At 43.9% G+C, this 25,505-nt stretch overlaps 1 protein-coding gene across 19 annotated transcripts in view; it reads right to left on the reverse strand.

Annotated features, from left to right (window-relative positions):
* Window positions 1-25,505, reverse strand: part of LOC140467980 (adhesion G protein-coupled receptor L1-like) — a 621,988-nt gene that overhangs the window by 33,755 nt on the left and 562,728 nt on the right. For 11 of the 19 annotated variants that reach the window (XM_072564089.1, XM_072564084.1, XM_072564081.1 and 8 more), the window contains 3 exons: window positions 18,973-19,014; window positions 4,439-4,465; window positions 417-585 (listed from right to left, as the gene is read on the reverse strand). In XM_072564089.1, the coding sequence (XP_072420190.1) occupies window positions 417-585; window positions 4,439-4,465; window positions 18,973-19,014 (238 nt within the window). The remainder of the gene's footprint in view (window positions 1-416; window positions 586-4,438; window positions 4,466-18,972; window positions 19,015-25,505) is intronic. The other 8 variants (XM_072564096.1, XM_072564094.1, XM_072564095.1 and 5 more) reach the window with 2 other exon arrangements.

Consider the following 25,505-nt stretch of genomic DNA (forward strand, 5'->3'; position numbering starts at 1 on the left):
AAGATCTAATTGTACTGTTGCAATGTTTCCAATGGTGTTGAGATGTCATCATTGGCAAACACTTTATGATTGTCCATCTATTAAATTCTGTGTCACTGGTCATGGCTGATGACTCCAATCCTAGAACTGCATCTCCAACTATTATCTACCTAGTTGTGAATACAATGGATTAGTAAGCAAGGATAGCCTGAAAGGAATGCCAAACTTTTACTACCCTCAGAGCATAAAGTTGCTTCCTAGTTGCCACCTGAAAGGTAAGCTCTAATTTACACCTTAACCTAGACTTTGTAAACAGCAGAGGCTCTCCTCCATTTACTCTAACATATTGTGAAAACTGTGAATAAATCATCCCTGATCTTCTAAATCTCAGCAATATTCTCAAAGGTTAAATTCAAGGGGTTCTTCAGGAGCCTTACTTTCTTCTGGAGGGCACAGTGAAAGATGAAGATGAACATTCCCTGGAATGCATTGAATGTTGTGAAGAGATAGGCCATCACCATGGATTCCTCATTGATAAACATCAGGCCAAATGCCCAGGTGAGACCCAGCAGGAAAAGGAGAGCGATAGCACCCAAAGCCCAGGACCTAAAAGACAACACAAAGAATTATTGGTTAGTTTCGGCATATCAACCACATGGAGAGGGAGAGAAAACTTCAAGGGACTTAAAGGGAAAGTGGCTACAGTTTTGGTGAGAATAGCAAATAGACATACTCGCCTGTCAATATTGTTATTTTAGAACCCATACTGTGTGGAAACAGGCTCTTCGGCCCAACAAGTCCACATCGACTCTCCGAACAGTGTCCCACCCAGATCCATTCTCCCTACATTTAACCCTGACTCATGCACCTAACCTAACATCCCTGAACACTATGGGCAATTTAAGCACATCCAATTCACCTAACCTGCAGATATTTGGATTGTGGAAGGAAACCGGAGCACTCAGAGGAAACCATGCAGATACCAGGAGAATGTGCAAACCCCACACAATTGCCCAAAACTGAAATTGAACCCGGGTCCCTGGTGCTGTGAGGCATCAGTGCTGACCACTGAGCTACCGTGCTGCCCCCCAAAGCTGCTTGACTTCAAAAGGTACACTAACATCAGAGTCCTGCCTTGTAAACATGGATTTATTTTGGCAAATTGCACTTGAAGGGGTTAGATCCCAGACTGATATGTAGGAGTTAGCTAGTGACATTCCTAATTGTTAGCCACCCTGCCTTTTTGGTACACTTCCAGTTATCAAGGAAAGGCATGAATGATGACGAATTCTGTAAATCTAAATGTGAAAGGATAGCTGAATGGATGACGGAGTAAACTGCTGCAGCAGGTCAACAAGGGATGAAACAATGTGCCCAGATTTGAGATGCCAGTCACATCCTTTCTTGGAGAGTTGTATACTCACCCCAAGGGCAAGTCCTTCCTTACGGCATTATTAATCCTGCTTTAGATATTTTCCTATTTTCCCATTTAAACTTACCCATACATGCATGAGTTCGGTGCAGGAACAGGTCATTTGGTCCCTTGAGTCCACCATTCATTTAAGGTTATGGATAATCTGATGTAGCCTTAACTCCAGTTTCCTTACTCTGCCCCCATAACACTTGTTGGACAAAACTTTATTTAACTCAGCTTTAAATATGTTCAATAACCAGCCTCTACTGCTCTCGGGGGTGGGGAGAAGAATCCCACAGAGTGGTGACCCTCTGGAAAAGAAATTGCTCTTAATTTGTCTTAAATGAAAGACCTCTTATCCTGAAACTTTTTCTTGTTCTAGACTCTCCCAAGAGAGGAGACATGCTGTCAGTACCTTACCTTCCAAGGTCCCTGCAGATTCTTATATGTTTCAATAAAATTGCCTCCCATTCTTCTAAAAGATAATGTGGAGGCACAAATTGCCAAACCTTGCATCTAAGACAATGCCTCCATCTCCAGAGCTGAGTGAACACTCTTTGACATTACAATTAAAGGTGACCAAAAGCCTCAATCAGTTTTGTTCAATGCCCCCTAACTGGACCCTGTCTGTATAACAGCAGGGCTGAAAATATATTGCTGGAAAAGCGCAGCAGGTCAGGCAGCATCCAAGGAGCAGGAGAATCGACGTTTCGGACATGAGCTTCAGGAATGGCTCATGCCCGAAACATTGATTCTCCGCTCCTTCGATGCTGCCTGACCTGTTGCGCTTTTCCAGCGACACATTTTCAGCTCTGATCTCCAGCATCTGCAGTCCTCACTTTCTCCTGTATAACAGCAGGCTCATGGCTACATTTTGACTTTGTGTGATATTGTAAACTTGGTGAAAATGAGTTCACAACCACTGAATTAACATCTCTCCCATCGTTAATTCCACTGACATCAGCTTAGTGGGAAGCATCTTACTTCTGAGTCAAGGGATTGTGGGTTCAAGTCACACATGATCCTGACTTGCAAATATATCGCCATTCCTTCAACGTCAATGGGTCAAAATCCTTGAACTCCCTCCCTACAAAAACACTCTGCGGGTTATCTGCACCCTGTGAACTGCAGTGGTTAAAAACGGTGGCTTACCACCACCTTAAGGGTAATTAGGAATGGGCAATAAATGCTGGCCTAACCAGCGATGCCCACACTTCGTGAATGAATAGAAAGAGTCCCAAAGACTCGAGCACAAAATCCAGCTGACCCTCTTAGTGCAATACAAAAGCAATGTTCCCTGGTGGGGATACTGCATTTCAGCTGAGACCTGCCCTCTTAGTTTTCTGTAAATGTTTATATCACAATGGTGCTTTAAAGATTGTGGGATAATCATCTGGTGGTCTGGCAATACTTATTCCTTAACTAACTCCAACCCAAACAGATTATCTCATCATATTGCCCTTAGAGGGAGCTTGCTGTGTGCAAATTGGCTGCCATGTTGCATGCTTTACAACAGTACCTACATTTGAATAGATATTTCATTTGATATTTCAGAATGGCCTGAAAATGAAGGTTTTCTTCCATTTTAAATTTGGTTTTAGTATACAGACCTGGAAATGTCTTTCAATTTAGTAGAGAAGAAATTCAGGTGTAAGAAAGGGATCTGTGTAATGAGGTCAGATAAACATGGCTTTACAAGAGTTGTCACCCAATGTTGATAGGCTCACACCACATGGATAACTAGTTCAAGCCCATATTGCAGCTGACGTCCCATGGCTGGTAATGGTGACCAAGAGGAGAAGTAGGGTAAATACTACATCATTTCTATTTTTATTTCTTCTTAAATGGGGTGTGGCCATCACTGGAAAAGCAAACATTTGTTTCCTATTCATATTTGCCCCTGAGCTGATTTGCTAGGAAATTTCTCGGGCAGTCACCCATGATGTTGATGTCACACATAGGCCAGGCTAGGTAAGGATGATAGATTTTCTTCCTTAAAGGATCACATTTTTATGTCTCTGTGCTTTGTTAAGGGGCTCAAAACTGCTCACAGCTATGGTCCGACTTGGTATAGTTTTAGCAAAGCCTCCTTACTACTATACTCCATTCCCTTTGGAATAAAGGTCAACATTCCATTTGCCTTCCCTATTTCCAGCTGAACTTGGGTGTAGACATTCTCTTCCTGTCTCACTCTGGATATGTTATCCACGTTGATGGTCTGCAATGCTGCCATATCCTTTTGCTTTGTAAGTCTAGTTTCCACTCTCCCAAACTCTCTCCTCCAATTAGTTGGTGTAACTAAGTTGTATACATAGTGTTCATGGTTTTCAATCTTCATCACAGCTGTTCAGTCATTATGGCTTGCAGTTATTTTGTTCAGGTTTGTACAATTAAGATTTTTATTGGGGTTTACATTCATCCTGCCATTTATTGACTCACCCTTGGCTTTTCCATGCATCTTTCAAAACGTATGGACTACAAAGCCAGATTCTAATCAATATCTGGCTTATTCAGTACTCTCATACTTGGGAATAAAACAAAACACTGAATTTGCTTCCCACCCTTTCAACTAATGCACCAGAGCCAATTTCCTCATCTCTCTCCTCTATTTGTTTTGCTGATTACAATAAACCCATGCCCTCTAGTTATGGACACTCCTGTCTGTGGATCCTCCTAACTTCTCAGGAAAATCCTTATAGTTTGATCTCTTCTGTTCAATCACCCCTTAAACTTGCATTTCTCAAAAGGGGTCTTCTACTGTTTCATTAATTTATCTACATAACCAAAGTCCTTTATCTTTGGTGCCAATCTTTTCTGCACCCTCTCCAAGGCTTTGACAGTCTTCTTAAAGTTTGATGCTCTTGGACAGAATACACTCTCCGACATATTTCTGTGAGTCTTTTAGCCAACAATGACTCACACACCAGAGACAGCAAGGAACGCTGCAATCATTAATACCACACAAAGGAAAGATGCAGCTGACAGGGTCAGACAATAGGCGGGCAATAGCTGCACTAGGTTTGACATTGTAATACTAGATCTTACTTGAGAAATGGTTTGTTGTCCTCATATCTACAGAAGCAAAGAAAAGAGGTTCCATTAGAATAAGTGCCAGTTGCGGGAGATCACATCAACACTTTCACAATGGCTCTGTGTAACCCAAGTCCCAGCAGCCAGCACCCAACTCCAGGAAACTGAACTGTTATGAACTCCAAAACTTAACATCTGGCCAACTCCATCACAAATGACTGTTCTTGTGTGACAGATCAGTTTATGGGAGGTTTGGAAGGAGGGTGTGCCCTGCATTATTTTACATGTACAGGTGAAGGCACTTGCAATTCCTGAGGATAGCCACTATGGGAGAAAGGGACATAAATGACTCTCAGTGGCAATGAGCTCATCTATACCCATAATGACAAATAGGGCACATGTGTGAGAGGATGTGCAGTGCTAACGTGATTTTCAATACAGATTGCAGCCAAAAAACAGGTCATTCAGCCTGACATTTCCATGCTGGTGTTTATACTCCCATCTGGCTTCACTCCACCCTTCCCTTCTATGCTTTTCTCTCTTGTACAATTATCAAGCTTCCCCTTAAATATATCTATGTTAATCACCTCCATCCCCATGACAGTGACAGTTATCCTAAGTTCCATACTGGGTTTATTAGTAACTATCTTATGTTTGTACTAGTTTTGGTTGCCCAATGTTCACATTTCCCTGAAAAACACTTTCATCAGGTCCCTGAGAGAGAGACTACTGCCATGTCAAAATCAAGGGATATGCAGAAACTGGCAGATAGTTAGCACTGGGGGAGGAGATTTGGGGTCACAGTCCATAAGGTAAACAGTTGCGGTGGCACAATCTCCTAGTTACACAGACTCGGAGCTCTGCAGTCCTGGAAGTTTTAACAGTATTTACATCGTACTGTCATACAACACAAAGTGGAGGTCATTCAGCCTATTCTGCCTGTGCCAGCTATTTGAAGGGGTGATCCACAAGTCCCCTGCAATTACTTTTTTCCAATTCGAATATTTATCCACTTTACAAGTTCCTATTAAATATGTTACCTCCCCCTCCTGTTATGTTCTTTCAGATATCAAGTTCCAGATTAACTCAGTGTGTGAATCTCTCAACTTTCATTTCCCCACTGGTTCTTTTACAAAGGATCTTAAATCTTCCGGTAACTGACTTCTGTTGGTGAAAACTAATTGTTTTGTTGCTGCCAAGAAAACCTCCCAATTAAATCCTCCCTTCATCGTAGGCATTTATCCTAGGATTCTCTGGGAAGCAAGGGAGGAGATTGTAGAACCATTGGCCTTGATTTTTATGTCCTCGTTGTCTACAGGAATAGTGCCAGAAGACTGAAGGATAGCAAATGTGGTTCCCTTGTTCAAGAAGGGGAGTAGGGATAACCCTAGTAACTATAGGCCGGTGAGTCTCACTTCTGTTGTGGGCAAAGTCTTAGAGAGAATTGTAAGGGATAGGATTTATAACGTCTGGATAGGAATAATGTGATCAAGAATAGTCAGCATGGTTTTGTGAAGGGCAGATCGTGCCTCACAAACCTTATGAATTCTTTGAGATGGTGACTAAGGAGGTGGACGAGGGTAAAACGGTAGATGTGGTGTATATGGATTTTAGTAAGGCGTTTGATAGGGTTCCCCATGGTAGGCTACTGCAAAAAATATGGAGGTATGGCATTGAGGGTGAGTTGGAGGTTTGGATTAGGAATTGGCTGGCTGGAAGAAGCCAGAGGGTTGTAGTTGATGGTAAAGGTTCATCTTGGAGTGCAGTTACTAGCGGTGTTCCGCAAGGATCTGTTTTGGGACCATTGCTGTTTGTCATTTTTATAAATGACCTGGAGGAGGGGCTAGAAGGTTGGGTGAGCAAGTTTGCGGATGATACGAAAGTTGGTGGAGTTGTTGACAGTGAGGAAGGATGTGTCAGGTTACAGCGGGATATAGATAAGCTGCAGAGCTGGGCAGAAAGGTGGCAAATCGAGTTCAATGTGGGTAAGTGTGAGGTGATTCACTTTGGTATGACTAACAAAAAGATGGGGTACTGGGCTAATGGTCGGATACTTGGTAGTGTGGATGAGCAGAGGGATCTTGGTGTCCATGTACACAGGTCTCTGAAAGTTGCCACCCAGGTAAATAGTGCGGTGAAGAAGGCATAAGGCGTACTGGCTTTTATTGGTAGAGGAATTGAGTTCCGGAGTTCTGAGGTCATGTTGCAGTTGTATAAGACTCTGGAGTATTGTGTGCAGTTTTGGTTGCCATACTATAGGAAGGATGTGGAGGCACTGGAACGGGTGCAGAAGACGTTTACCAGGATGTTGCCTGGTATGGGAGGAAGATCGTATGAGGAAAGGCTGAGGCACTTGGAGTTGTTTTCATTGGAGAAAAGAAGGTTTAGGGGTGACTTGATAGAGGTGTACAAGATGATTAGGGGTTTAGATAGGGTTGACCATGAGAACCTTTTTCCACGTATGGAGTCAGCTATTACGAGGGGGCATAGCTTTAAATTAAGGGGTGGTAGGTATAGGACAGATGTTAGGGGTAGATTCTTTAGTCAGCGAGTCGTGAGTTCATGGAATGCCCTGCCAGTAGCAGTAGTGGACTCTCCCTCTTTATGGGCATTTAAACGGGCATTGGATAAGCATATGGAGGATAGTGGGCTAGTGTAGGTTCGGTGGGCTTGGATCGGCGCAACATTGAGGGCCAAAGGGCCTGTACTGCGCTGTATTTTTCTATGTTCTATCTCTACTTGAAGAAGCATGATCCCAGTTTTTGCAGCCTTTCTACATTATTGATATCCCATCACCTAGTACCATCCCTATGGCCTTGACATCCAGCCCAGATTTGGCCACAGTCGTTCTGTGATGGTCTAACCAGTGATCTATGAACTTTTCATGGAACAAGGTTAAGGATGTGTAGTTTAGGAAATATGACAGTGTGAAAAACACAAGATTAAGGCTGATAAGTCCCCCAGAGAGCTGGGTCCTTGGAGAGATGCTTAATCTCCAGGATGCAAAGCAAAAGAACTATGCAATCTCTGGATAAGAGCAGCTCTTTCGGTGCAGTTTATTCTATGCTGCTCTGTCCTGGGCATTGTTTAAAGGTCTGCCCGGGGCAAGTTAGCACAAGTGACCATGGATTCACCAGCTTGCTATAAACACACTGCTCTTTAACTTTGCACATCTGGATTCAGATTCAGCTCAGCAATACATAAGAAAATTAATTATGGGGAATTTGTGCAGTTTTAATCCAAAATACTGTCAATATCACTGCTGGGAGGAATGTCACACAGGCATAACTAGAAAATTCCTCTCCTGAAATTAGGGTCAGAAATAATCAGGATTATTTATACCTAACCCTGTGCTGTGCATGCCCTGGGAATGTTTTGATAGATACAGTGGAAGCTTGACCTGTGGAATTCATTGCCACGGAGTGCAGTGGAAGCCGGGACGCTAAATGTCTTCAAGGCCGAGATTGATAGGTTCTTGTTGTCTAGAGGAATTAAGGGCTACGGGGAGAACGCTGGCAAGTGGAGCTGAAATGCGCATCAGCCATGATTGAATGGCAGAGTGGACTCGATGGGCCGAATGGCCTTACTTCCACTCCTATGTCTTATGGTCTTATTTGACTCTGTATCTAACCTCATGCTGTCCCTCTGCTGGGAAGGTTTGATGGGAACAATGTAGAGTGGACTTTACTTTTAGTTTAAAAGAGTAGAGGGATCTTTACTCCATCTCTATACATGTGCTGTCCCTGGCCTGTGAGTATGACAATAAGAAATAGATAAATTTCATACAACACATGTTTGTGAACATTTTTTTAAAAAGTAGAGCATTCAATGAGAATCAGACAAATTACAAAGTTCAACAATTTAAGATTGGATGTGAAATTTTCTGGGAATTATTAAGTTTTTTTTATTAAAACAATAGATCAAACCTCAGTACTGTCCAAATGATGATATTTTTCCATTTCATGTATTCATAGGGGAGTATTATGGCATTGAGGTGCCATACAATTTAATTATTTCCTATTAATCAAACAGACCTGTGCAACTGGAGCTTGACTGAAGAAGCCCTCAAAGCATGTCCCTGAACCATGAGACACCTATGTGTCCAAGCACTAGCTCTCAACAATGAAAGCGAGACTTACAGAAAGCCCAGGTACATAATAATCCTGGAGAATTAACAGAGCCAAACACAACGCTGGCCTGTGTCCTCCATGATGACAGCATTTACCCTCAATGAGATGCACGCTTGCAACCCACCGAAGTTTCCTTGGTTTCGTAGGTCCCGATCTGTATCTGGCCCAGTTTCTGATCTGTGGTATATTGGGCATTTACTGGGTATTGACAGCACACCTCCAGGTATCACTGAGTCATGTATTCAGGCATTAATTGATCACATAACCTGGTATAACTGGATCACATGTGTGACATTTCTGGGCCACATGTCCAGCTATATCTATATTGTCTGTCTGGGTGTAATCAGTCCAAAACCCTAGAGGTCCTTTTCAAATTGTCCTGTGACAGCACCTTCCCATATGCCTCAAGGAGGCAACTTACCATCGCATTTACACAATATTTGAATGGGTTTGCGTGAGGGGGGAAACCATTGAACTTATTCAAGGCTGAGTTAGATAGTATTTTGATCAACCTCCGAGCCAAGTGAGGAGGAGACAGGGAAGTGGAATTGAGGTCACAATCAGTTTAGCCCTGATCCTTTAGATTAGCGGAACAGGGTTGAAGGGCTGAATGGCCTTTTCCTGCTCATAGGTCCTAGCTTTCTGTGAAGTGACTTTGTCAGCAAATTGACTCTATTTTATTTATCAATCGATCTGCATTTTGAGGACGACTGATTGGCCTAAACTTGCCTGAGCTAAATACGTTGCTGCACATAATTCTGTAAAACTCTCAGTCCAGAAAAATAAAGAGAAAGTCAGTTAAATCTGGGACACTATCAATGTTGAGTCCAACACTTCCAATGCCAAACCCTTGAGGGGTCTACCTATTATACAAGGTAATAAGGATAAACTGGAATTTGTCTCCTTGGAATCACAGAATCCTTACAGTGTGGAAGTAGGCCATTTGGCACTTTTGAGTCCACACTGCCCTTCCGAAGAGTATCCTACTCAGACCCACCCCTCTACTTTAACCCTGTAATGTTGCATTTCCCATGGCTGATCCACCTAGCCTGCATAACCCAGAAGCTATGGGGCAAACTAGCATCGCCAATCCACCTAACCTGCACATATTTAGACTGTGGGAGGAAACCGGAGTACCCAGGGGAAACCCAGACAGACAAGGGGAGAACATGCAAGCTCCACATGGACAGTCACCTGAGGCTGGAATCAAAACCTGGGTGCTGTGAGGAAGCAGTACTATTAGTGGAAAGTTACAAAAAAATTTAGCAGAGATATTTAAAATTACTTGGGGTTGTGTTAGAATAGAGAGTGGGAAACTATTTCCACTGACAGAAATGTTGGTAATGAAAGGAGACTGATTTAAGATAATTAGCTAAAGAACCAGAGGGGATGTGAGGCAAAAATTGTTTTAGGTTATGTTGTTCTGAAAAGGGCAGTAGATGCAACTTTAATTGTAACTTTCAAAATGGCTATTGGAGGTATGCTTGAGAAGGAGAAAGAAAAGATAAAGCTGTAGGAAGTGAGCAAGAGAATTTCAAAGAGCTGACACAGACTAGATGGACTAAATGGCCTGCTCTGTGCAGTATGATTCTTAAATGATGTCCCGCAGTTTAAAGAGGTAAAGGCCCATTGGGTTACACAGACACATCCAGCACAGAATATTCATAAAAAGCAGCAATGCAGTGAAATGTTAAAATCTGCATACAGCAACACATCAGCATCAGTGTCCACTCAATCAATAAGCACTGCCAAGCACGCGAGCAGTCCAACCTGGGGCTTCTTCACCTGTACACTCTTTAAGGCTTTTTGAAAAATCTTTTATTTCCAATTCCTATCTTCACCACTAACTGATCAAATCTTCACACAGCCCTGGAAGAAATGAGGGCCTGCTCGTTTCCTCACTCACTGATCAGTGTGCAAACTCTCCAGTGTGTGCATACATTCACGTGTGTAAACACACACATTCACATCCACATGTTCACAAACATGCACACGTGCACACACATGCCTAATCAGTGGGACATTTACAATAGATAGTGCTTCCCTCCACAATGATGGATATGATTGGAGTGGAGGGGTTCTCATTGTCAGTGTGAAGTAACTGCGAAAAGAGATATATTCTAGTAGTTTCATTCTTTTGTGTGGGATATGTTATCATTGGTAAAGTCTGCGTTTTTTTGTCCATTTACAATTGCTTTTCAGTGTTTTTTAAAAAATTGTTCATTCATATGTTGAGGGCTTACTGGATCCCCTCAGAGGGCAGTGAAGAGTCAATCACATTGCTGTGGGTCTGAAGTCACATGTAGGTCAGACCAGGTAAATACGTCAATGATATTAGTGAACATGATGGGATTTTACAACAATTGTTGATAGGTGCTGAGACTAGCTTGATTTTCCATGTTGTGTGCAAGTCTGAAAGGGTTACTACTGAGGAGTGCCATAATCACGATGAATTATGTTGATGTCATCCCGACAAGTGAGCAGAACAACTTAGGATCTTGGTGGCGGCGGGGTGGGGAACGGGGGTTTGGGAGGGGGTGTCATCTGACCCTCCTCAAAGTCTCTGTAACACTGTCAATCATAACAATGCAACCTATAACTTTTTAAAACTCTTACTTGAAATGTGAGCATTACTGGCAAGACCAGTGTTTGTTGTTAACATTCAGAATACCGTAATTGAAGTGGGAATTGTTTATTAAAGACAGGGAGCAGAACTCATTTGACGAAGATGTAGGAAGAATGTAGGATTCCTCCACATTATCCATGAATAGCAGGAATCTAATTAACCTGTGCAGGGTGGCAATCTTGCCTTTTCACCACGAGAAGACAGAACATCTGCATTTTAGCTGTAAAACACAGGAGAATCCTCCAGTTCCATGGCTCAGAGCAGTAGAAATGCTACTGCTGCGAAACAAAAGTTTCTCAAAAACAAAAGCAAGCAAAATATGTGATCACATTCAGAAGAAATAGCATCAGAAATGATATTGCAAGGAAGACTTCATTTCAGAGATTGGTCAAATAGAAAACGGAATTGGACATCTCTGAGAAAACAATTTCTGAGATACCAGAGAGCTTCCAAATTGACTTTTGAAGACGTACCAGAAGTCTTTGACAATTACTTCAACTAAGAACTAATATCATTTTGAAAAAGCAAGTGTTCATAGAGTTCAGTAACCAGGTAATTTAATTTAATGATCCCTACAGATTATGGAAAAGTATGACTTCACTGGCAATGCAATTGCTGAGGGTGAACGAGAGAATAGAAACCTATTGGCAAATTGAAATAAAAATTTGCTTGCTTCAACACAGATCCATTTTTCTCCGATCAACATGTTCAGAGATATTATTAACACAACTCTGGAGCAAGTGGGAATTGAACCTGAGTGTAGGGACTTTATTCCTCAACACAGGCAGATTGTGAATTAAAAACTGCTGACACAGATTGAGGATGTGTGCATACAGTTGCATGAAAGACACCACCGAGAAGATGCCAAATGCCAAATGATTCAGGCCCACTGTGGGGTAGAAACTGCCTAAGTAGGGAAAGTCCAAGAGATTAAAGGTTTAAAATGATCTACAGACCTTTGTCTGGAGAGAATCTAAGGCAATAGCTTTCTACCCAGCAAACTATCAACATTACAACTCCAAAGAGAATGGGTTTGGAGAGAATAGCGAGTCTTTCAGATTGGCTGCATTTATAAAGCTAGCGACTGTGGGGAAATGAGGTAGTGGTAGATCTAAGTAATAGTAATAATGGAAAGAAGAGTTAGGGCAGGTGACTTGGAGGTGCCGGTGCTGGACTGGGGTGGACAAAATTAAAAATCACACAACACCAGCTTATAGTCCAGCATTTAATTGGAAGCACTAGCTTTCCGAGCACCACTCCTTCATCAGGTTGTTGTTGAAGGAGCAGTGCTCTGAAAGCTAATGCTTCCAAATAAACCTGTTGGACTATAACTTGGTGTTGTGTGATTCTTAGCTTTGGGCAGGTGATGTTGTGTAAGGGTCTGAAAGGGTTAATACTGAGGAATGCTACTATGATGGTGTCATACGAGCCCATAGGCAGAACAGCTTAGAACCTCGAAGGAGTGTGTTCTCTTTAAAGTCTTTGAAACAATGTCTATCAGTGTAGATATTTTCTACAGGAGCTGGGAGGTCATGTTGCAGCTGTACAGGACATTGGTTAGGCCACTGTTGGAATATTGCAAGCAATTCTGGTCTCCTTCCTATCGGAAAGATGTTGTGAAAGGGTTCAGAAAAGATTTACAAGGATATTGCCTGGGTTGGAGAATTTGAGCTATAGGAAGAGGGTGAACAGGCTGGGGCTGTTTTCCCTGGAGCGTCGGAGGCTGAGGGGTGACCTTATAGAGGTTTACAAAATTATGAGGGGCATGGATAGGGTAAATAGGCAAAGTCTTTTCCCTGGGGTCGGGGAATCCAGAACTAGAGGGTATAGGTTTAGGGTGAGAGGGGAAAGATATAAAAAAGACCTACGGGGCAACTTTTTCACACAGAGGGTGGTACGGGTATGGAATGAGCTGCCAGAGGAAGTGGTGGAAGCTGGTACAATTGCAATATTTAAGAGGCATTTGGATGGGTATATGAATAGGAAGGGTTTGGAGGGATATGTGCCGGTGCTGGCAGGTGGGACTAGATTGGGTTGGGATATCTGGTCGGCATGGATGGGTTGGGACCAAAGGGTCAGTTTCCAAGCTATACACCTCTATGACTCTATACTTCTGGAGAAGTCAGACCACCTGGTTCAAAGATAGGGATACTAGCACTGAACCACTGCATCGGTGGCCACTATGGGTGATTATCATCATGATGAAGACTAGCTAGTTGCTAATGTGCAGTTAACAAAATCTCATCAATCACAAGAGACACTTATAGTTGGACCAGGAAATGGCCAAGCTGGGATCTGTGGTTTTCGACAGGAAAAGAAGATGGTGGCAGCAAATTTCATCATCAGCAGCGAGTGGAAATGCCCATATAAAATTCCATATTGAATAACTGAATTTACATTCTAACAGCTGTCATGTCCTCAGAGATTGGAGGCCTCAGGATTGCTAGTCAAGTGACACCAGCACTCGGCCATCACCTTTTCACAAAGGGTACCAACATAAGAGGTTTGACACTGGAATGAAATACCCAACCCTGTTTACCAGTGCCCATCATAGAGAGAAACATTTTTGTTCATTCAGAATGAACTCCAAGTGACTTCAGTCCCACACTATGCAGAGGCTTTTCGCACATTCAAAGATGATCCAGTAAGCCATTCAGTTGTCAAGAGCAGCCAGGGCTTGGGGATAAATGTGATCGTTTTTTCTCTTTCTTTATGTATGCTGTTGTTTCTCTCTGTCTCTGCTGCTATGCCATTATCTGTTGTGTAGTATCTCTCTCTCTGTATTGTTATGTGTCTTGTCTGTCTGGATTCTGACAACTCTTGTTTCTCCACGTTCTTTCTCCCAGTGATATGAAGTGCTGTTTTGAGCTGATTACCTTTACCTACCTAGCTTAACTAAGTTGCCTGCTGCTCATTGCACTAACTCTGATGATTTCTGCAGTTGCCTGGGTGTATACACACGTTTCTACCCACACACTGGAACACAGGCACACACCAGCTCTCACATTCAGTCTTGCTCCATCCCTAGCATAATTTCCAATTGTTGGAGGTTAGATAGGACCATGACATTGGGGTGTTGTTGGTTATACGATTGCGTAAGCTGGACACAGCATGCCAGGATTCAGCCATTTAATGTCCATAGCTTAAAAATGTGTTGCTGGAAAAGCGCGGCAGGTCAGGCAGCATCAAAGAAGCAGGAGAATCGACGTTTTGGGCATAAGCCCTTCATAAGTCCATAGCCAAGGACTGGGTGGGGATAATGGTGGATAATTAAGACATCTTTGTATTACCCTGGATTTGGATCAAATAACAGGTGAACTATCCTGCCAGCGGCCACAAAGTATCTGGGATAGATTAGATTAGATTACTTGCAGCATGGAAACAGGCCCTTCGGCTCAACAAGTCCACACTGACCTCCAAAGAGCAACCCACCCAGGCCCATTCCCCTACATTTACCCCTTCACCTAACACTATCGGCAACTTAGCATGGCCAATTCACCTAACCTGCACATTTTTGGACTGTGGGAGGAAACCGGAGCACCCGGAGGAAACCCACGCAGACACGGGGAGAATGTGCAAACTGGGATAAGACAACCATTATTCCTAGGATATTTACAACTACATCCAGGAAATTGGAAGCAAGTGGGAATAAGAAATTATTCGAGATTAGGTAAACAAGGTTTAGCTAAATAGGCAGTAGTTTGGTAAAACAGATAGAGGTTTGGCAAATTATAGAATCCCTACTGTGTGGAGATAGGCCATTTGGCCCAACAAGTCCACACTGATCTTCTGAAGACTATCCTACCCAGACCCATTCCCCTACCCTACTGCTCTACATTTCCCCTGACTAATGCACCTAACCGACACATCCCGGAGTACTGTGGGCAATCTAGCATGGCCAATTCACCTGGTCCGCACATCTTTTGGACTGTGGGAGGAAACCAGAGCACCTGCAGGAAACCCATGCAAACACTGAATGTGCAAATTCCACACAGACAATCGCCTGAGGATGGAATCGAATCTGGGTCCCTGATAAGCCAGGCAATGGTAAAGTAGACAGGGGTTTAGTACTGCTAACTGACACCAAGCACCATTCACCACCACAACACCTCCCCCCCCCCCCCCGAAGTCTCCAGTGGGGAGGTGGGCCTAGTTGAAACAGGGCTGAAAATACGTTGCTGGAAAAGCACAGCAGATCAGGCAGCATCCAAGGAACAGGAGAATCGACGTTTCGGGCATCAGCCCTTCTTCAGGAACCAAAGAACCGAAACGTCGATTCTCCTGTTCCTTGGATGCTGCCTGACCTGCTGCGCTTTTCCAGCAACACATTTTCAGCTCTGATCTCCAACATCTGCAGTCCTCACTTTCTCCTAGTTGAAACAGGACCTGGTGACTTCAGACACTCTCCAGCCAACAGACAAAGGAATTGGTGACGAGATGTATTGTGTCTAGAATCTACCAGGGAGCTTTGTTAACCAGCTGAAACTCTGTACCTCATCCACTGAGTGAAGAGTTCTTGATATGGTCTTATCAAATACAGAGAATTGTACAGAGGAGGATCTTAGATTTAGAGTAGATTACTTACAGTGTGGAAACAGGCCCTTTGACCCAACAAGTCCACACCGACCCGCGAAGTGCAACCCACCCAAACCTATTCCCCTACATTTATCCCTTCACCTAACACTACGGGCAATTTAGCATGGCCAATTCACCTAACCTGTTCATTTTTGGACTATGGGAGGAAACCGGAGCACCCGGAGGAAACCCACGCAGACACGGGGAGAATGTGCAAACTCCACACAGAGACGGGAATTGAACCCGGATCTCTGACGCTGTGAGTTAGCAGTGCTAGCCACTGTGCCACTGTGCCGACCAAAAAGGAAATCTTCATTAAACACATGAGGGAGAAAGCTGAGTGAGGAGATTAACCGTGGAGGAAGCTCACGTAGACAATAAGTTCTGGCTGGGTTGAATCACCTGTTTTTTGTGTTCTTGAGGTTTGTGTTATTGTATCAGTTTTATTAGTTTCTCTGCTAACTAAAAGCCTTAAGGAATCAAGATAGCCCCAGATACTTACAATTTTTTTAAAAAGCCAGCTCTTGCAATTTCAAAACGGTTAGACTAATGTACAACACATGCATGAAATATTAAAGTTCAGCAAATGCTTCATGTGTCTCTTGTTGCTTCACTAGCCTTTTTTTCTTGGTGCATTTTGTGCCTTTTATCCCAAGCTCAGCTCACACAAAGAAAAATGACATCAAAGCCCACAAGGAGCACCAATCCAAGGCAAATGGAATAAGGATACTGTAGGTCAGCCAGGATCCACCAATGAATGGTGGATTAGGCTTGAGGGGCTGATGGCCTCCTCCTGTTCCTAATATGTTATGAGCTGAAGGTGCTTTCACACTTGGCTGACAGTCAGGGTTGCTTAGCTTAGTCAGCTGGTTTGTGATGCTGAGTGACGTGAGTTCAGTTTCTGTTTTGGCTGTAGTCATCACAAAGGCCATGTTTTCTCCTGAAACTCACCCCTTACGTGACGTGTGGTGACCTTCAGAGTAAACTCATCACCACTTGCACCTCTCCTTACCGCAGAAGCCCACGGTGACCTCTGTTTTAAACATTAAGGCCATAGGACCTAACGTGATGATTGCACTGGCAACTCCAAATTAAATGGCTGGCTCCACAAAGGGTCACAGCCTTGGTTACATCATTCTTGGAGGTGATCAGGCCTCAGGGATCTGTTATATCCACTAGGAGGCCCTGGTCGGCTGTGAGGCAGGATTGGTGCCAAGACTTGAACGTAAAGCATCTTTAATTTCTACACAAGTGAGAATTCACATTTTGAACCTGGTTTATCATAGACTGGGAGTGACCGATTGGTTCAACTTTTAGCATAGATTAATGTCTTAAAATGTTACATTCAGGATAAGGGACACAGTTGGTGCAGGGAAAGAGAGAGTGTGGAAGAGTTGGTCACAAAAACAGTTAAAGTGGTGCGTTTTACAGATTTTAATGAAGGACAGAGAAGTGAAGGTATTTAGGGAGAGTATGTTGGGGGTAGGGAGATAAAGACATGGATCCTATTGATAAGGAGAGGGAGGCTCGTGAGAAATCAAAGTAATTGTAAGGTCACTGAGAGGTACAAAAGTGGAGGAGATACAGAGATAGGGAGGCTCAAGGCTGCAGAATGATTTAATCACAGGGTGAGAGTTTTAGGTATTTGGGAGCAAGTGAACAAGACCTGCTGGTGGGTGGGGAATTGGATGCAATGGGCAGCAGAGTTTCAGAAAGATTGAGGTTTATGGAGAGTAGAATTTGGCGACTGATCAGGAGGGCACTTGGGCAGAGAGACAGGAGGTGACAAAGGCTTGGAGGAGAGTTTAATGGACAATGGGTTAAGATTGTTTCAGGCAAGGGAGGGGGGGTGTCAGGTGGAAATAGAAGGGTCAGTGGTCTCTGCGAAAGTGGGGACATGGTGTTGGAAACCTGGCTCTTTGGCATAGCAGTAGTATCCCTATGTCTGAGCCCGCAGGTCTGGGTTCAAGTCCCACCTACTCCAGGCATGTGCTATGTGTCAGCACAGGTTGATTCAATGAAGAATGTGGGAATAGCCAGGGAGGTTGCAAGAGGTCAACAATCCTTCTGAAATGGAGGCTTATCCAAAGAGAGGGATGGTTTCTCAGCATGGGGAGGTCAGGGTAGCAAAGAAAATAGATGCATGCAACTGTTAACATTCTGCCATACTCTTATGTGACTTTTATGCTGTCAGTATATTTCACTGGAGTTACATGTGGAATGACCTCTTATTTGGACATTCATGTGTGGTATCAGAGGTTTCCCTTTGTTGGATACACCTTTGTCAATAACCCAACTTAAGGCACGCCTTTCATTCTGGGAGGGGACTCCTGTCTGCCTTTGGTGTGGAGAGCTGAGCAGTGGAGAGGTGTTCTGCTAATGAGAGACACCTATTAATGGCAGACTAGTCAAAAGCAAGGATCATGAAGCATGTGGCTGTTTAATGACCTAGTACCCAAAAATCTTTAACTACTCATCGGAATAACAGCCAGCATCAGCACACACTCATTGCAATAGAATCCCTGGGAATACAAAGCTCACGAAGGATCGTATTACTGACAGGAGAATCTGCTTTTTTGTTGAAATTATCTCCTGAAGAACATGTTTGAAACAAATTCACACACAATTATGAATCCAGATTCTGGGCCCTAGCCACTGGGCACTCAGTGGTTGCGATGTCACTGGGAAATGTGTTTGGGAGGCATTGGCTCAGGGATCATAAGGTCATGTGTACATGTATTGGGTCACATGTTCAGTGCCACTGGGTCATGTGTTCACAACTCATGAGGTCAGGTATCCAGATGTCACTGGATCATGCGATGATGTATCAATTGGTCACGTTCAGTGTCACTGGGTCACATGTTCGGTGTCAGAGTTTGGTGTCCTGGCATCATTGGGTCACAGTCCTGGTGCCACTGGGTCACGTTCAAAGTCAGTGGACCTCCTTTATCTGTGTTGCTGGGTCCCATGTCTTTCCGGTTCTATTAACAGGTAGTTTAGGGGAGTCTGTGACACAGCTGGTTGTAGTGATACTGTGGTTGTGAATGGGATCAAGTTTTAATCAGTCAACCACTGGGCAAGCAGGGTTAGGAGTAGGCTGGTCATTAATGATGGTCAGTCATCAAGCTAGATCCAGTCTGTGCAGTAACCGATGTCCTGGCAGACAGATTATGACAAAGACAAGGTCTGAACTGAAAGCGCTGCTTGGTTTTTCTTACCCAGGCAAGTCCATACTATAGTAGCCATCACATATGGGGTAACTAGCAAGCATGAAAATTAACAGGGAGGGGAAAGAGAGAGGGAGAGAGAGAGAGACAAAGAACGACGAAAAAGTTAACTCACTCTGAACATGCAGCATGCAGCAGCTTAGATGGGAGTTTGTTTGTAAACGTTGTCCCATCTGATTACTCAGACTTTAAACAGGAAACCTTAGGTAACTCCAAACCACATGGCTTGATGACAGATTGAGTTAATACTGAAAAAGATTGACCACAGGCATATTTGCAATATGAGGGGCACCTAGACTCTAGGATGGGGTGTTGTTGAAAGAGAACATGTGGGACCCGGAGAGAGCAAGGTCAAGGGCTCAATGGGAGTATGTAGACCTCAGAGTGTATTGGCCCAGGGGTGGATGTAGGCCACAGGGGGAAGGTATAGGTTTCTGGAGGAGGATATGGGCATGGCAGAAAGTTTTGGCCTTGGTAGGAGTTTGGATGTCCCTGAGTGAGAGTATGAACATGAGGGGGTGACTTGGGCCCCAAATGGAGGATGTTGGCCTCAGGGCTGAGGTGTGCAGGTCTGGAGCAGGCCCTGGGCTCAGATGGTGTGATGGCTGGACTCCAGGGTGGGCCCAGGGGAAGATGTAAGCCTTGTCGGTGAAGGGAAGAGGATGGTTAAAGATGTTGAGATGGGCCATGTTTAAGGGGCAAGAATCCAAGAAATGAAGGGCTCGCCAAAGCTCAGGATCAGGGATGGCGCTAAGATCATGATGATGGGGGTCCACTGCAGAGGACAAGGTCAGTCAGGGAACAATTTCAGGGGTAGAATAAGGCTCAAACGTAACAGTGATCTGGAAAAATAGCACAGTGCAACTTGGAGGCTTTGAAATGATTGAATAAATAAAATCCAATGGTGCTTTCACTCAGAATAAAAATGAGACCTGTGTCCACAAAGTACAAAGTTTGGATTGAGCAGCAGATGTTAAATGGCCCATTAAATATGATGGAATGCGACAAAACATCAATAATCAACAGAAACATTAAGTCATAACCACCTTTTGTCTTGTTTTCCCTTTCTATTCCTATCATTGTTTGTTCATGTCACTCCAGGGACATGTTGGTGAATATCCAGTGTATTCTCTCAGTCAGTGAATCTAAGAACCTGGTGAATACAGATGAGCTTTCAAAATTATCTCCCAGCCCTGCCTCCTCACTCAGACACTGCCCACCTGCACCCCTGTGTGAGGACCTGCTGAGTGTGTTGTGGAGGTGATGGTGGGGGAAGAGGAGCACTTGTAGAAAGTGGGAAAGAGTGCCCACACAGGAGGAGGCCATTTTCGCCCCTCCTCTCTGTCAGTTCTTCCAGCTCTTGGCCCACAGCACTGCTGGCTGCAGCATTCCAGTGCATATCCATAAATGCTTTGTGTGGTTCCTGTCTCTACCCTCCTTTCAGGTGGGGAGCTCCAGAACTTTTCCAATTCTGCCAACCCAACCTCATCATTGTCTGAGTGAAAATACTTCTCGTGAATTCTCTTATCATTCCTAGAGTCACTTTAAATTGAAATCTTCTGGTGATTGACCATCCTGCTCTAACTAACAAATTCTTGCTGTTCACTCAACCAGGCATCCTCAGAAAAAATATTTAATTAATCTCTCCTCAGCCATCTCTGTTCAAAAGAAAACAGTCTCAGATTTACAATTTTTCCTCATGGCTGGAATTCTTGATTTCTGACAACGTCCTCTGAAATCACCTCTCAGGCGAGGTCCTAAATATAGTAAACCATTCAATCGAAGCTAGAAATCAGGGGTGGGGTGAAATTTGGTTCATCGGTCACCCTTTTGTGGTGTTCTATGTCTCTTCAAATACAATGTCAAAATACTTCCCTCCTGACATATTTCCTCTCTGCAATTTTGGGCTAATGTATTCCTGGAAATTTCATCACAAGACCTGCTGCCCTGAACTCATATTTCGTCATTCCCCTCATTGGGCACCATCAATGTGGCATCCATTGCTCTTTGGCCAACGGCAGAGCTTCCAGATCCCATTATCTGGGATGAATAAAGATTAGGGTTAGTCAGTTACACAGTCAGTTATCCATTTGAGGATGTTCTGCCACTCGAGAAACAAAGGTGTGGAAAGATAATATTTTAAAAGAGGAACAATTTCAAATATTCTTTTCCAAAATTAATCTTCAATTCCTTGAGGCTCCAGGGCTATTAGGAGAGTTGGAATAAACTCTCATCCCAGACATCACTGTAAAGATTGATCAGTCTTGAATTTGTCTTTCACCAGTTTGTAGCTCTGTCCCTGTCTGCGCTGAAGTCATGGTTTAATGCATCACAGTGCTCAGCGTTAACCAGTGTGCTTGCACCTCTGTTGCCTGGGCATTCCTAAGCCTTGAAAGGACATCTTTCCTTGCCTAAGGAAATCAGCTCAGTCGAGTTAACACACAACAAAGGGAAAATCACCTGGAGCACCCTTTGGATACTATATTCCAGCTTTCGATAGTTTTTCTTTGTAGCACAATATCATTCAGCATCCACCCATTAATGTTACGTAATGCCCTTTCATAATTTATCCCTTTATTAACAGTATGTGACACTCATCTCCACTTAGTTTCCATGCCCCACCCTCAAAGGTAGCAGAAGCAGATAAAGAGGCTGCCTCACAGTGCTAGAGACCTGGGTTCAATACCCGCCTCAGGCGACTGACTGTGTGGAGTTTGCACATTCTCCCCGTGTCTGCGTGGGTTTCCTCCGTGTGCTCCGGTTTCCTCCCATAATCCAAAAATGTGCAGGTTAGGTGAATTGGCCATGTTAAATTGCCCATAGTGTTAGGTGAAGGGGTAAATGTAGGGGAAAGAGTCTGGGTGGGTTGTGCATCGTTGTGGACTTGTTGGGCTGAAGGCCCTGTTTCCACACTGTAAGTAATCTAATCCTTGATTTTTGTTTTGCAAATAGTGGCACAGAAGTTGGATTTTTTTATAAATCACTGGTCAGCAAGCAGTTAGATAAAATGCCCAATTCTGGGCACCACCCTTTAGGAAGGATGTCAAATTCTCGAATACTTGTGTGGCAGGAGATTTATTGGAACGATACTGGCGATGAAAAATTTCAGTAATGTGGAGAGACTGCAGAGAAACTGAGATTGTGCTCATTCCAGAAGAGAAAGTTAAGGGGGAATCTACTGGGGCTTTCAAAATTAGAAGAAGCTTTCAATGTCTAAATAAGGTGAATCAGGCTCCAGTGGTAAGTGGGCTGGTAAGCAAAGGACATAGATTTAATAGCATTGGCAAAAGAAAAGAGATGGAGGGAGAATCTTTTTTAACATTGTGAGTTGCTGAGATCTGGAAACTGGTTTGATGGCAGAGTTACCATGCCAACTGGAATTTCTGACAGCCCAATTTCTTTTAAAAGCTGGTCAAGACATTTCTCTTTAACAAGACAGAATAATAACAGCAGCAGGCTATAAATCTTCAGACATTATTCTTAGGCTTTATACGAATGTTATTAAATTATTGGGTCCATTTTGGGTATTTGGGTGCCACTTAGAGCAGTTTTTAGTGAGGCTGACAACTTAATTCATTTATCAAAGTCCAAGTAAAGGTCATGATGCCCACCTGGCCCTTGGCTGTGGTGTAGTACCATGGTCCCCTGCAGTGCTAGGACCCCTTGACTGCCTGGATGCTCCCTGTGGCTCTTCATCTCCCTCAAAGCCTGTGTCCTGTATACCGGTACTGCCCATTAGTTAGCTTCACCACTCATCTCCCTATACCCTCTGAGAATGTTGAGTAACAGAGGATTTCAACAGAGGATTGGATAAATAATTGGGGAGAGTGAACTTGGCCAACGGGGGAGGTGGAGGGGAGGAGATTGGGGAAGCTCTTTGAAGGAATATCATAGAATGTTGGACCAAATGATCTCTGTTTATATGTGCAAAGTAATCATCACCCTCTATTCTTCACAAAACCCACTCAATGATTACCCACTTCTAATCCAGCTGAACATTCCTTTATTAGATTCTTAAATCCATCATCACCCTTTACAAATCCTGTGTTCAAAATTCTTCCATTGATTAACTCTCAAATCCTGCAATTTTGTGTTTTCCACTTCCTTTACCTTTCTTTCATTTCACCTTCATCTCTTACAGCCTCCCTTTTTAAAATTTTCTCTCTCTTCTTATTCTGAGACTGTACCTCAAGTATCCTTCTTATTCCAAGGAACCCACTATATTATAAGGAAGATATGAATGCATTGGAGAGAATGCAGAAGTGATTTGTAATACTGTTTCCAGGAATGAGACACTTCATTCATGAGGATAGATTGAAGAAGTTGAGACTATTCTCCTTGGAGAGAAGAAGGCTGAAAGGATATTTGATAGCAGTTTTCAAAATCATGAGTGGGCTGGCTAGACTAGATAGGCAGAAGCTGTTCCCATTCATAAAACAAACAAGAAAGAGAGGGCATAGATTTGAAGTGATGTACAAATGAAGCAGGGGTGAGTGAGGAAAGATAGCAATTTGGGTCTGGCATGCACTGCCTGAAAATGTAGTGGAGACAGGTTCACTTGAGACATTCAAGAGTCCATTGGATGATTGTTTGGTTATAAATGGGGTATGTAGGGACATGGGGAGAAGGCAGGAGATGGGTGCTAGATAATAGGACTAATGCATGCATGATGGACTGAATGGACTCCCTCTCCCGCTCAGACCCCTCTTCAGGGTTTTAGACAATGAACCTTTCAATAAATCTGTGACCTCTTTTCGCTTGTCCAACTACGGTTGGCACTCCTTGCTTTCTTTCCTCTTTGGAGGCTTGCACTTTGACATGGTGGGATCCCACATGATATCCTGATGAAGAGTCAAATTAGGATCAACGGGGGAAGGGGTGCAGGATGAGGTGTTGGATATAGATGCTACTTACTAAGGAGAGGTACCCATTGAGGAAGGAAACCTCACTTTCCCAAATCTGGGCCTGCCAACCCACGTGTATAAGTGTGGCACTAGTTGTGGGCCTATCCTGACACTAGTACAATCAGGCCCCTGTACTTCATTAGCATATGTGTAGAGGACTGTGTGCCAAAGAAGTGAATCCGGGTGTTTCCCAACTAGAAACCTGGGATGAACCAGGAAATCCACTCCCTGCTAAAGACCAGGTGTGCAGCATTCAAGTCAGATGATCCAAACTGATACAGGAAATCCAGATGTGCCCTCTGCAAAGCCATCAGTGATGCCAAGAGGCAGTACCGGACCAAGTTAGAGGCCCAAACCAACCAGATAGACTCCCACTGTCTGTGGCAAAGTCTAAGCAACATTACAGGATACAAAATGAAGCAGATAAAGATGGTGGACAAAGACATATCCCTTCCTGTTGCACTCAATGCTTTCTATGCTTGGTCTGAGCAGAATGCCAGTGGCACGGTGTCTCCTACTCTGGCAGCTCTGGACACATCTGTTCCCTTGGGGTGGCATGGTGGCTCAGTGGTTAGCACTGCAGCTTCACAGCACCAGGAACCCCGGTTTGATTCCAGCCTTGGGCAACTGTCTGTGCGGAGTTTGCACATTCTCTCCGTTTCTGCGTATGTTTCCTCCAGGTCCTCCGGTTTCCTCCTACAGTCCAAAGATGTGAAGCTTAGGTGGATTGGCTATGCTAAATTGCCTACGGTGTTAGGTTTATTAGTCAGGGGAAATGTAGAGAAATAAAGGAATGGGTCAGGATGGGTTCCTCTTCGGAGGGTCAGTGTAGACTTGCTGGGCCAAAGAGCCTGTTTCCACACTGGAGGGATTTTAAGTTCTAAGTTCTCTCCATCCGCTGCAGACGTCAGATTGGCCTTCCTCAGAGTCAACCCAAAGAAAGTGACGGGCTTGGACAGAGTCCCTGGCTGCGCATTTAGATCCTGTGCGGACCAGCTGTCAGAGGTATTCACTGACATCTTCAACCTCTTCCTCCTACAGACCAAAGTCCCCACCTGCTTCAAGAAGACCACCATCATCCCAGTATCTCAGAAAGCACCTGCAACATGCCTTAATGATCATCCAGTCGCTCTGGCCTCCATAATCATGAAGTGCTTTGAGAGGCTAGTCATGGATCACATCAGTTCCACCCTCCCAGCCTACCTTGATCTCCTGATGTAACAGGTCCACAGCAGACACCATTTCCCTAGCCCTGCATCTCCCTGGAACATCTGGATAAGGACACCTATCATCTGCACATTGGCTTTAGCTCCACTTTCAACACCATTATCCCTCCAGACTGATCTCAAAACTCTGAGACCTGAGTCTCGGCTCCACCATCTGCATTTTGATTCTCTGCTTCTTGACCCATAGACCACAATTAGTGAAATAGACAACTACACCTCCCCCATGATAACCCATAACACTGCACGCCCCCAGGGATGCATTCTCAGCCCCTACTGTACTCCCTGGACACCTATAACTGTGTAGACAAATTCTGAACAAACACCATCTACTAGTTTGCTGATGACACCACCAGATACCAAACAACAATGAGTAAGAAAACAGATGGACCAATGA

The sequence above is a fragment of the Chiloscyllium punctatum genome, chromosome 46, assembly GCF_047496795.1.
Source record: "Chiloscyllium punctatum isolate Juve2018m chromosome 46, sChiPun1.3, whole genome shotgun sequence".
Lineage (NCBI taxonomy): Eukaryota > Metazoa > Chordata > Chondrichthyes > Orectolobiformes > Hemiscylliidae > Chiloscyllium > Chiloscyllium punctatum.